The sequence below is a fragment of the Amphibalanus amphitrite genome, unplaced genomic scaffold (genome assembly GCF_019059575.1).
Source record: "Amphibalanus amphitrite isolate SeventyFive unplaced genomic scaffold, NRLGWU_Aamphi_draft 000291F_arrow, whole genome shotgun sequence".
NCBI lineage: Eukaryota > Metazoa > Arthropoda > Thecostraca > Balanomorpha > Balanidae > Amphibalanus > Amphibalanus amphitrite.
Genome location: NW_024881786.1, coordinates 21,265 through 34,924, shown reverse-complemented (window position 1 = coordinate 34,924; position 13,660 = coordinate 21,265). Strand labels below are relative to the sequence as shown.

Here is a 13,660-nt window from a genome sequence, read left to right as displayed (position 1 = left end):
GAAGGAGGTAATTTTGGGCTGTGACGTCACATATTTGAAAGTTTGTGTTTGGAATATGGGAAGCCTAAGATGTTTAATGAAAAATAAATGCCAGAACCGTGTTCCTGGTCATCCAATCTATAAAGTCGGGCACAATTTAACTGGTTTTAACAACATTTTAGAAGGTGGGATAGTTCCTTTAAGAGGCCTGTGCTACGATGTGAAGAATAAAATGTCACGGCATCTTTAAGTCACTCGAATCTGAGAACAGCCTGACTTGAAATCATTAACTCTATCTAAACGTCCACTTTATTAGACGACAATTAGGCGATGTAAAACGACCGAATGTCCCTCAACTAAGTAATTCAGTCAGACTAATGCAGTGTTTACATAACCAAGCTAAGGTAACCACTGAGCAGTCGACTAGAAATCCTCTGAAGCGAAGCATAACTGCAAACATCATAATTTTGCTTCACATTCCGCTCATACCAACCGCCCCCATTCAGTCTGCTGCTGAGGGCGCCTGTGTAGCAGGTTCTATATATTTTGCAGCAAGCGTGTACTACATATATGCTGCACACTCAGCACAATATGCACTGTACTCTGTACCATACTAGCCGGTACTAGCGGGCAGGTAAATCACTGGCGCGGCCCGCCTGCTGGCGTGCCTTTCCTGACTCACTCTCGGTTTGCCACGCGCCGCTCCGGGCACGGTCCGGGCCCGCTCCGGGCAGCCATGGCGACCCCGAGTCCGTCACAGGACCCGGCAAAGGCAGCTCAGTTTCCGCCGCCGGTGTATACCGGTGCGCCGGGCTGCCCGGTCGAGCGGCGGGCTCAATGGGCCCGGCCCGCGGCACGGGCGGTACCGAGCAGCCCCGGACTGCTGGTGTCGGGCGGCTGGTCCCGGCGAGTTGCAGGCTGTTTGTCTCACTGGACACGGGCCGGGTATACCCGCCGCAGCAGTTGTGAGTGGCGGTCGGGCCGGCCGGCCGGTCAGCGTCACCGCGCTGATACGGTCCAGATAGGGACGGACCGCGCGGCGCCAGGTAGGACGGCGCCGCCGACCGACCCGTAGCTGCGACCGCGCCGCGCAGAGAGGCTCAGAGGCTGCCCCGGCGACCCGGCCCTGGCCAGGCGCCGCCGGCGGCCGCGGCGGCCTTGGTCGACCCCGACTCAGGAAGAGAGCGAGCCCTCTGCAGGGCACCATTGTTCAGTCACGAGCGTGGAGGAGGGAGGGGAGGGGGCGCTGCGCGGCCCCCCGGCGGGACCGGTCTGTCCTCCCCCCCCCCCCCCCTCTGAGCCGGTATACCGGACCGGCCGGCCGGCACGCTCGCAGCTCAGCCGGCGCCGTGTTGGTGAGGAAAAGGTCCCGCATTCCTCGGCACCTGAGACAGGCCGTACCGGGCGCGTGATCAGGGCACTGCGAGCCGCGCTGATTAATTAAACATGAGCTGGACGTGGCCGCGGCCTAGAACCGTCTGTCGGCCGGGACTGCAGTCCTCGGCGACTGTCCGTGGGCAGGTGGCTGAACCAGGACCGACGGAACAGGACCGACGCGACGGGCCAGGACCGACCGGCCGCGGCTGGGGGACCAGGACCGACGGACCAGGACCGACAGACCGCGGCTGACGGACCAGGGACGACCGACCAGGACTGACCGACCGCGGCTGACGGACCAGGACCGACCGACGCGACGGACCAGGACCGACCGACCGCGGCTGACGGGCCAGGGAGGCGGACCGGAAGCCGATCAACAGGTGGACACTGAGCACCGTTGACAGTCATACGGCGGACGGCCCGCCCCCGGACGGACGGCCCGCAGGTAGGACGGGGCGCCGACCGACCCGTAGCTGCGACCGCGGCGCGCAGAGAGGCTCAGAGGCTGCCCCGGCGACCCTGGCCAGGACGGCCCGCGGACGGCCCGCGGACGGCTCACAGCCATACGGCGGACGGCCCGCCCGCGGACGACCCGCGGACGCCCGCCCGCCGCCGAACGCCCGGGTGAAGGTACTCACCGACCTGCAATCGTCTGTCCGAGCGACCGAACCATGCAGTGACCAGACCTAAAATAGGGCGCGGCCTACACGACCGCCTGTGTTGCCGATCACTTGCGGTGAGGCCTGGAGGCGGCCTTAGGTTTATTGTGAACAGATTAGGCCATCAGCACCTCACACAACGCGTAATAGAGATGGGACGCGCCCATTAGGTAACAATGACCGTTTACGAGGATGGAAATAAAATACCATGGATACATGAGAGGTGGTCCGGTGGGGCAGACGAAGAAAGGTGGTCTCGCCCCCACCGCGTGTGCCTGAAGGCCCGGCCGTGGCACCATGGGCGGCTGAGAGGCGAAAGCGACCCGCGGGGCGCGGCGGAACTGGGCCGTGGCCAATGGGACAGGGTATAACGGACTAAGGACTGGGGGGGGGGGGCGCGGGGCGGCGGAACCGGGCCGTTTCCGTCCGAACAGGGTAATGGCCGGTAGGGAAACACCGGACAGTTTCCCACACACATTGTGTGCGGCCGCTGGGCCGTTTCAGGCTTTCAGCCAATCTCCGGTATAGGTATAAAGCACACAATAGGTCCACATGACACATGCAGTCTGGCATCCAGGATTCAACACACAAACGGGCAGAATGCCAGAAGAAACGGCTTATGCAGGCTCCAAACAACGTCTGCAGCTCCATAGACAGGTGTAACCAAAATCTGTCACACCACAACCACGTCCAGTGTCAGTTAAACAATAGTGCGACGGCTAAGCACGCCAGACGACACTGAGACGATCAATTCCCCTGCGGTAGACAGCGCCAGCCTATCACTGAGTACTGAGTACCTACCTGTCCTCCTGGGGTTTACCCCCCCCCCCCACACACACACACACATACCTACACACACACTGGGCGCGCGGCCCGTCTAACCTGGTGTCGCGCAGGCAGCCAGCAGCAGCACGGCCCCCAGCACGGTCCTCGCGTTCAGCTCCATCCTCCGGGGGACTGCTGCCACGCCCCAGGCTCTGTCACACCGCGAGCCGCCGTCCAACCGCCAACCACCTCACTTTCTCCGGTGGGAGGGCGCCACAAAACCCACCCTCCGCCTCAGACTGGGAGACTGCAGCTGGGAAAACGGTATCGCCCGCCGACCGCGCTGCTCCCATGCCCCGCGTTCGACAGGGAGTCTCACACCGTCACAGGTCCGCGGCACACCGGCGGAGGCACCGTCACCGACTGCAGCTCACCGGAGTCTGAATCAACGGCCGCCGCGCCGCCGCCGCCGCCGCCGCGCGGCCCGCGCTGACGTCACAAACGAACGCACGCGTCCGCCGGGAAAATGCGTGACGTCACCGTGCGGGTCTGTGGCGTAAAGACTGGCCGCGCGACACTCGCAAACAGTCGCTGTCGAGCCGACGCGGGGAGATAATCGGTGTTTGGACGGGGCTGGCAGTGTCAGCAAAGCTCGTCCCGAAACCGAATCCCTGCACCCAGCCGCCGATCGCGGGGCTCTGCCGGCGGCCCGCACCTCTGCTGCACGGCAGACCAAGCGGAGTGGCTCACTCATACCTGAGTTCTCGACCAATCGGGAGCGCTGCGTCGGCTGACGTCACTGCCGGCTGCTGGGGTACCTGGTCGCCACTCAAGGTCACTGATCCTGTTTTGCATGTGCACGGGTCTAATCGGCCACTGCTGGAGGATGGCCGCCGCCGACGGACCGAGTCAGTATTGGCTAGCCTCTGACAGGTTCACATTTCAGGCATTAACGGTGCCTCCCACAGCGACGGAAATTCGCAGTTTTCCTCGCGTAGCTAGAATGCTCAACAATTTTAGGATAGATAAAAGTGTTTAACCCTCGCCCGTATTGGCGCTTTGTCCGCCGCTGACCTACGGGGGGGGGGGGAGTCTGGGGTCCTGGGCCCCTGATCGAGCAAGAGCTTCGTCAAAAAATAAAAATAAAGATAAAAATAAAAACAAGCGTGCTGCCCGTGACCAGGAGAAGTCGATGATGCCCAGTTTTAAGTTCCTGGGTCATTGGTTGACCTTCCAGGTCAGGCCAAAGTGTTGAAAAGCGGGACCTGCTTGAACTTTTCAAATTCAGGCTGTGATGGTTAGTTCGGGATCCTGATTTCGAATTTCATATTAGTTTTGATCCGATGTGATGCATTCGTGGATTTGGAGTAGGTAAGGTAACTAGGTTGGGTCAGGTCAAGTCAGGTCAACCAGTAGGCGTCCCGCCGGCTATCCATAGTGCCGAAGTGTCAACCACCAAAACTACCTATTAAGCGCTCAAAAGAGTGCCAAATTCGAAATCGGCTAAAAAGACTACTCGAAAAAAATGTTATATTCCATTAGATTGTGTGCTGATAATCCCCCAGGTACCTATAATTCATCGTACGTACCAAAATCATTGGATAGATTAGGTGCAAACAGTATCTATAGCAGAGATAAAGCTTTACAAAAACACGAATAGTAAACTAGACTAAGATATAAAATATCAAAATGATACATTCTATAAATGAACTTTTTAACGGCAGAAACGGCGAATAATGGGAAGCCCACTTTGGGGAAGCCCAAAGAATGAGGGCACCAGAGCAGGGCACCGCAACTCTGGTGCCCTGCTGCAAGACAGGTGGCCCACTTTGGGGAAGCCCAAAGAATGAGGGCACCAGAGCAGGGCACCGCAACTCTGGTGCCCTGCTGCAAGACAGGTGGCTTCCCATTATTCGCCGTTTCTGCCGTTAAAAAGTTCATTTATAGAATGTGTCATTTTGATATTTTATATCTTAGTCTAGTTTACTATTCGTGTTTTTGTAAAGCTTTATCTCTGCTATAGGTAGGCTGTTTGCACCTAATCTATGCAATTTTTTACATGTCATTAAAATCATTGGAATTAATTTGATTTTAAATCAGGATCATTGCCTATGACCACATCGTTCATCAGTTACGTTCATAGTTTTTTTTTTCTTCAATTTAGTCCGCGAACCTTTTTGAATGGAAGGATTTACAAGGACAGATCCCCAGCGAAGCGAAGCTTGTTGCGTTGACCCTGCTCTCTACCATCCGATCGCGCAATGGTGGCAGGATTCGGAGTCAATTGTTTGGAGTCAGTTGTTTGGAACTCTTGCAAAGCTGTCTCTCTTTTAATTTTAAAAAAATAGGTAAATTAAACCGAAAAATATGCATTAAGGTGGCGAAGTACTAAAATCAGCAACATGATTGAATATCGTCTTATTCATGATTGAATAATCTGTTTTGTTCCGTTAGGTTATAAGTGACCTCATGTTGTACTTGGTTAAGCGACCTTATGTTTTCTTTTGTCATTTTAGTCTTGCGTTGGTTTAACCCGCGCCCCGCTGGGCTATTCAGCCATACATACGCGCCCTGCTGCACTGAGAAACACATTTTGGAACTTATACTGATAGTACTCACCTGAGTACCTTCGATGGTTTCCATTTTGCCGCTTTGAGGAATTGGTCTTTCCCGAGAACTGTGCATGGTCTCCACTTCGGTTTCAGGAGTGGATTTGGTCTTGACCGAGATAGTTTAGTACTGGAAGTTGTCTAGCTACCCGTGTAACGCAAACAGTCGGTCTGCGGTGAGATTCGAACCAGCAGTCATTCGGTCAGAAAGGATGGTAAACTTCTCACTTTTTTCCTTATAGTTCTCGCAGCTGACGTGTTTTGACGACAGATGTCAGCACAGAAGGAAACTAAAGGCGTAGGTGGCGCTGTGTTAACCCGCGCCCCGTAGGGGGGGGCCGAAACGGCCCCCCTGTCCTTTTCGGTCGATATCTCCTAAACGGCTGGAGATATCGCCACCAAACTTTCAGGACCCCTCCGGGCATCAATTTTACACATTGTGACCAAAAATTTTACCAGAGGCTATGATAGGTTGGCCACAAATGACGTCAGAGTGACGTCATGTTCTGTCATTTTCGACCGAAAAAAGACCTTCGCGAGAAGACCTGTCAGGACTACAGCTTTGAAGATACAGAAAAATGATCCAGACATAAAAGGTGTAGAATTGACAGGGCTACAAAACTGCCATCTCGAGTTTTTGAAATTTTTGAGTTTTGACCCCCAAAAATCAAAAAAGCATTTTTTTTATATATTCGCCAAAAAATCCAAAAAGTTTTTTGAGTTTCAAAAAAAACAGAATATATGTGATAGTGCCTACCGTCTTCTATCTACATGCCAAATTTCATATCGATACCTCGTTTTTTGGCCAAGTTATAGCAAAAAAACTGTTCAAAAATGATGACGTCAAATTTTCAAACTCAATTTTTGGCAATTCTAGAACTCGTAGAGCAAAACGAAGACCACCATTAGACTCCCCGTGACGAGCTGCATCGAATCGATACCCATTTTATGCAAAAATATCAACTTTGAAATTTGACCTAATTTGACCTGACCTTGACCTGACCTTCACCAAAACGTGACCTAGGCTGGCCCCAAAGGCTGCCTAACCCACATAATCGCATTTGTCATGTAAAATGGACTATAAAACATGTATCACACGACACATTCATATTGTGACCCCCGGTGACCTGACCTCGCTGTGACCTGACCTGGTATCAGTGACCTCAGATAGCAAAGTATGTGTTTGACGAACAATGTACCATCGATGGTTTTCAATAAATTACCAATTTACTCGCTTTCACAGCACATTTCTTGAATTGCCTGTGAACGGTGAAAATCTGACCTTTGACCTGACCTGTGACGTCATCGGTTTGACCTAGGTCAATGAAATTTGGTCACAAGGTAGTTCCCGGGTGGGGCTATCGAACGCCGTTTGAATTTTGAAAATCGGCCGGTAACTTTCCGAGATCTTAGGGGGGGCCGAAACGGCCCCCCCCCCCCCCCTACGGGTGGTAGGGTCCGCCGGTAGCCCTACGGGGCGCGGGTTAAGAGTAGAGCAGTTTGAAGTGCTGCGATTCCATTTTCGCTTAGGAAAATAGCAATTATTGATAAAAATAAAACATGTATTTTTCAGTAGAAGAAATAATTTTTAATGAAAAAGAGCCTTACTATATGACACGATGTTTATCGATTTTAACAGTTCAAACCAATTCAAATGGATATCCCTAAGGAACACCTCTATAATGCCTCAGTGCTTCCGGTCCTTCCTTTCTCGAAAGCACTGCGAAGGCTGCCGGCAGCGTGGTTGTTCCTTTCGCGAGTTGGTGTCTGGCGCACAGCGCGAACGTCTCATGGTGAGTTTGTTTTCTGTATTCTTTGTGTGCACTTAACAGCTTGAAAGTAACCACAGCAAAGGTAATTACTTACTCTGGGAGGTGGCAAAATCTGTGTGCCATTGCCCATTTTTGGGATATAGGACAGGTTGCGATTGCCATCTGTGTGTGTTAGCAAAATCTGCTTAAATACCAATTCGTGTGCTTTGAGGATATGGCTTAGAAATTAAGCGTTTCTGCCGTTTCTCTAATATTTGTCTTACTCTCCCTTTCAGAGCAAGAAGCCGTAGAGACGATGCTCTCAATGTTGGACACCGAAGTGAGGCAACTCATCGGGCACAACGCCAAAATGTCCCTGTTGTGTCCCGGCCCTGGGTCACGCGTGTCGCGCCTTGACAGCCGTGACCTTGAACGACCTTGACCGGCCGGGCCGGGCCGAGCGGCCGAGGGTCAGTATCGTCCGAGCGGCGCTGGTGTCAACACAGCTGAGTGCCGCGAGGTGAGGTGAGGCGTGTTCGCCGAGACGGTCCGGCCACAGTGAAATAGTGAAATAGTGGTGTAATCGATAATATGCGTGGCCAGTACGCGAGTGAGATTGACCCTGTGCGCGACACCGATTCAGAGACGCACATAAGTTAACACCGTCGTGTCGGATCGCTCGTACCGGTGATGGGAGACAACGAGCAGCTGGAGCGTCTGATGGCGCTCATGGTTCAGCAGTCAGCAGGCTGCCATGCTGGAGTAGCTCCTCCCCAGCCAGATGCAGCTACCAGCTGCGCAAACTGTCTAGAGCGGCCAACCGGCTGTCGTCGCCTCCGCCGCTCCTATGGCTAGACTTCGGTCTCACATGGACTGCCGTCGGTAGTGTTCACATGCCAGCCCATACATTTTACCTGTATTAACTTTTTAATGTCTGTGCCTGTGTAACTCATTGTACGTGCCTGTACTTAACAGTGTTTGAATTGTACATCGTTCGCACAGTCTGTGGACCGTGGGGAACACCGCTTGACATGCATTTTTGCACTTACCTGCATTCCGTGTTAAAAGTAAAGTAAAGGGACTGAGCTGTCGTGCACCGGGAGATATTATGGTCTCTTGCTAAACGACACAGTTGAAACTCAGCACGCTGGTCAGTTTTGACTGGGGCGGCAAGCGAAAGGGTTTGGGCAGCTTTTGAAACAAAATGTTCAAAATGTTCGAATGACTGCATCGCATGTTCTGTTCCAGAGTGAGTTTTTTGACATCTGACACAATAAATATACATGCCTGTTCTTTACCTTGTTTGTGCATGGAGGGAATGGGAAGGATCGAGAACGCGGATGCTGTGCCATGAAAAGCTGGCGCTCTACAGGGAGGGGAGAGGGGGGGAATGGGTCGTGAGCGCGAATGCCGTGCCAGGAAAGCCGGCGCTCTTAAGTTGTAAAGTTCTCGGAGACCATACAGGATCATATTATGAGCGGGAATTGTGTTCGTTTATGATCTCATGACCTGGTAAAGGTTCTCATGGGAGATCATCCCGCAGTATAAGAGTACCTTATCCGGGCAAAGCTCTCGTTCAAGATAGCACACCATTCTCACTCGAGAACGTTACGGGAAAAACCTGAGAACTTTACCAAACTGGAGACCAACAACTGTAAACAAAGTTCTCCCCAATTGAGGCTCTCATACAAGACCAGAACGACCCCTGCATGGTCTCCGAGAACCATGGATAGGCTTGAGTGTTTCTCAGTGTGGGGAGCGGCAGATTCTGCCCCCCCCCCCCCCCCGTCTAACTTCCGAACCGATGGTCGTAGAAAGACGGGGAAAACGGCAATCGAAAGCTCTCAACAAGGCGGATCTTAAAAGCCCAAAGTTTTTTGCTTAAGTAGGTCAGAGGTCAGGTCAAGGTCAGGTCAAGGGTACAAAATGCAAGTTTCTACAGTATCGGCCTTGCACCGTAGTTGCCGAAGAATTGACGGAGACTGATTGCCCAAAACGTGTTCTTAGGCTACCAAGACCATATTCGTTGCATGAAATATCATTCAAAGGTCAAGGTCAAGGTCAGGTCAGGTCAGGTCAGGTCACCAAAAACAAAATATAGAAAAGGGCATGTGCGACACATGTTTTATTGGTCATTTTATTCATAGAATTCAATAGGCACACTCAATAAGTGATATGGACCACATCTGGATGAATTTCAGGTCGAGGTCAGGTCAAGGTCAGGTCAAGTGAAGTCAAATTTTGAAGTTGGTTGTTAAGGCCTAAAAAGGTGTCTATCTGATGCAGTTTTTCACGGCGAATCGAATGGTGCTATTTTTGTTCCCGTACGAGGTCTAGAATTTCCAAAAAAAAATATTTTTTTTTAATTTTGTGTGTCGTAACGTCATAAAATTTTGAATAACTCCCTACATTTTTGAGCCGATTCTTCTAAAAATTGGTAGGTAGGTGCACATAGACCACTTCTCTGACATATATTCTGGTTTTTCGATACACTCAAATTTTTGGATTGTATGATTATTTTCCAAAAAAAGTCAGTTTTTTAAGAAAAAAAATTGGACCAAAATCCAAAATTTTCCAAAAACCGAGATAGCCATTTGATAGACAAAGTAAAATCACGTATAACTTTTTGTTACGTCTTGACTCCTTTAAAAATGAAGATGTTAGCGGCGTTTGAAATTTTGCCGTTTTTAGGCGAAAATGGCGAACATGACGTCACTAAAACGTCATTTTCTCAAAAATTTTCCGACGGATTTCGCTCACATTTTCAGGGAACGTGTCAAATTGATGTATGATTAGGTACTGAAAGTTTGACTTTGCTGGCATAACGCGTTTAGAAGTTATTGGCAAAAAACGGAAGGGGGGCAGATTCTGCCCCCCCCCCCCCCCCAGCGGGGCGCGGGTTAAAGAGGCCGTGCTCCTTATATGGCACGATAATGTCACTAATATTCGTTAATTGGATCAGTCAATGCGGCGCTTTGTGACGTTTAACAATTTTGTACTTTTTTGTGCATTGTATAGTCAATTTTCGAACTGAAGAAGGAACGTTTACGAAAAATATTCACTCATTGAGGCTAATTTCGGACTGTTTAAAGATAGTGAGCATACGGTTATTCTACGACGAAAAATATGTACCTTATATTTGTCTGTAAGCATCGAAGTCGAACATATTAGCACCAGAAATACCTTTTTGTTTGCTCCTACAGCAAACCCTAATATTTTTACCATAGAAAGACCCATTGGATCCTACTTGGCCGCCGTCTGACCCCAAACTCAGCGCCAGAAATTCAGCGTCATTTCTCCATAGGATAGTTCAATGCAGGTAGAGCAAAGCACGGTAAATGAACACTGGTAGCATATAAATATACCACAGGGCATTGCGATTTCTTAACTCCAGGGAGCTGCACACGAAAGCTTACACAATACACAATACACCACCAATGTTTTCAATGAAATGGGCGTTTTTAAATATATCAAAATAGCGAATCGTCGGCTGACCACAAACCCACCTGGCTTCAATGGTGGCTTGTGGTGGGCAAGGCAGCTCTGGTCCTAAAATATCTCGCTCGTAGTGTTAGGTACTGCTTAGGTCTGCAGAGACCGGAAGGGGTGGCCGTTTGACCTTCCTTGGCCGTCTTACCCCACATTCCCCCACATAGCTACCTTCCTCACTCGACACTCGGCCAGCGCACTCATGGGCTGACTTTTGTGGGTATACATAGATGTCGCGACTCGCGACCGTCCGGAGCCAGACGACGACGGCTGATCTGCAGACCAAGTCAGGACCAAGGGCTGATGGATTGGTTTGGGCTCACTGGCAGATCCAGGGGACCCCCTGGGGGATGGGCATTTGGGGTAAATAACCCGCAGCGCCCGTACTTGCTGATTTTTTTTTTAGAAAACTTAACAACTTGAAGATATTAGGAAAAGTTTGTTGCTAAAACTGCGCAGCAGCGCGTATTGCGTAGGCCATATGGAATCGTAATCCATTGAGTTTTTGTAATTTGGAGAATCTTTTTTTTTGGGGGGGGGGGGTATGCCGGCACGCAGCGTCCAAGACCGCCTTTCTGGATCGGCCAATGTTCGGGCTTGGGCTGGTTTGATCTCCGACGACCAATCGGTAGGTCCGCTGCGGCTGCGGAGCGGCGGCCGACCCCATGTCCCACTGCAGGACGGGAGCGTGCACCGCGCGGTGGGACAGGCCACCCACGGAGGTCACCAGCCAGGGACAGCGACAGTGTGATCCAAAATTAGAATGGGTTGGGTCATGGGTGGTCGTTAGGGCAGAGAAAACGGTTGTTGATACTTGATTTCGAGAGAATTCTGTTAATTACCATGCTTTGGTCGATTTGTGCTTAAAACTTCATCGTAGAATACCTTAGACAAGTCATGGCAATGTGCCTACATACCATTGTATAAACCATTTTCATGACGGGTTATCTGGCGAAAGCACCTACCACTACCCAATCTACCCAATCTGGTAATTTGACACAATCTGCACCAAACATCTTTTACAACAAAGATCCTCATATCATGAATTCATTTAAGTGTTTTGATAGAAAATAATGCCTGATAATTAAAAAAAAACAAGGTACATTAGAAGTACCATGTGTAACCCAAGCTGATAACTACTATATAAGAAAATACGACGAACCTAATTTGACCAAATCTGCACCAAACGTGAACCAAATGTGTATCAGATAGCCGTCGTGAAAACGGCTGCAATGAACCTAATTTACCAAATATGCACCAAATCTACACCACATATGAACCAAAATGTGTGCCAAAAAGCAGGGGCGTAGACAGGGGCACTGGGACATGCCCCATAGTCCCTTTGGCGCCGATACCGCCAGTAATAGGGTTAAATCTTAAACTTACCTACCTCCAGACTATTGGCGCTCGTGCCTTTATGAAGCACAGAGAGTTTCAAGCTTCTAGGAGAAAAGTTGAAGTGAGGACAGGATCATCGTATGGTTACTTTACTTATTTAACCTAACTTGGTACCGTAAGGTTTTGAGACGGGACTTACAGTTTTGTTTGCCTTTCCTTTAAAAATGGTTCATATTAGCCGTTTTCAAGACGGCCATCTGGTACACATTTGGTGCACATCTGGTACAGATTAGGTGCATATTTGGTCAAATCAGGTTCAGTGTGTCTCTTAGCAGCTATCAGCTAGAGTTGCACTAATTGCTTATATGCCTGCTCTGTCATATTATCAGAGAGCATCATCGATTAAAACACTGAAACAAATTCATAAAACGAAGATATTTGCTGTAAAAGAAATTAGCCTAATTTTTGGTCAAATCAGGTGCATTCGACGGATAGCCCGTCGTGAAAACGGCTATTTCCTATCACATGTAAATTACAAATAATGTGCTTCTCTGTGGGTTGTGACCTCTTTCAGATAGGCGCATTTCGGTGCAGCAAGCATAGGCGGCGGAACGCGGGGGGCACCGGCCCCCCCCCTTAATTTTGGCATGGTAACATTGACGCTGCTATGGACGTTGCATGGAAAGAATGGGACCAAAAGTCGGTGGTGCCCCCCCCCCCTTAATTTAGAATGTTCCGATGCCACTGGCAGCTGGTATGTAATGATGAAAGTTATGTTTTTGTTGAATCCTGTCTCAAATAGTCCCACAGGGTGTGGCTATTTGAGACAGTTTTAGTTGCAAAGAAATTGAAGAAAGTCGGTCACGCTAGGGATATTTTTTCAACGTTATGTGATTCGATTCGAAACTAATTTTTAACCTCAACCATCTCCACCATCTCCAGCGCAGTTGGAGTGTTCCACACCAGATCGACCAAAAAATCGCTAAATAACACCATACCTCTCACACTTTGATGGAATTTCGCCTCTGGGGCTATCTTGCCCGGCGATTCGTGTTGTGACATTTTCAATCTTATCCGTCCAATACTTTGAGAGATATTGCCCCAAGCAACTTAACTCTTGTCATGGCAGGGGATTTTTCATAACACGGCCTGGCAGGGGGAGGGGGGTTGATGCGACCCCCCTCGCGATTGGCTCCTATGGCACCTAGAAACACCAAATTTGGTAGATGGGCACCCTGGAGTTCTCGCCCCTGTGCAAATTTGGTTGCTCTAGGTCAGTCAATATTTAGGGAGGTTTAGGGGGTAAAAATTTGTAATGTAAAAATTTCGCTAAAAACAGGTCAAAAGTTTTTCGCTTCTAACTTTTGATCTAATTAAGATAGAGCAAAAAGAAAAGCACCAGTGAACTCAGCACGTCAAGGTGCGTCGAATGATATACTGTTTTGCTTGCTTAAGTGTACTTAAAATTTTCTTATTATTAAGTAAACTTTAATTAGGTAATTAATTAAGTTCAAGTTAACCAAATTGCATCATATCGCATATCATTCGCTTCGGCTGATCACCAGGAACACAATGACACTATTTTTAAGCTCTAGCGTCATTGTGTGCCAAGTTATTGGCAAAAATGTCATTTGACCTCAGTTGACCTCATTTGACCTGACCCTTGGATAAGTACACCAAATAAAGAAGCACC

General features: G+C 49.7%; 1 protein-coding gene and 1 long non-coding RNA gene across 2 annotated transcripts in view; one reads left to right on the top strand and one right to left on the bottom strand.

Annotated features, from left to right (window-relative positions):
• The window catches only part of LOC122387607 (vascular endothelial growth factor receptor 1-like), a 43,680-nt gene extending 40,458 nt beyond the window's left edge, over positions 1 to 3,222 (bottom strand). Inside the window, exon 1 of the mRNA XM_043377947.1 lies at positions 2,898 to 3,222. Within this exon, the coding sequence (XP_043233882.1) occupies positions 2,898 to 2,961 (64 nt within the window). The 5' untranslated portion in view covers positions 2,962 to 3,222. The remainder of the gene's footprint in view (positions 1 to 2,897) is intronic.
• Positions 3,223 to 7,072: 3,850 nt separating this feature from the next.
• On the top strand, positions 7,073 to 7,666 carry LOC122387597. Its single transcript, XR_006257625.1, has 2 exons — positions 7,073 to 7,182; positions 7,437 to 7,666. It is a non-coding gene; the product is annotated as an uncharacterized LOC122387597 (long non-coding RNA).
• Positions 7,667 to 13,660: the final 5,994 nt, after the last annotated feature.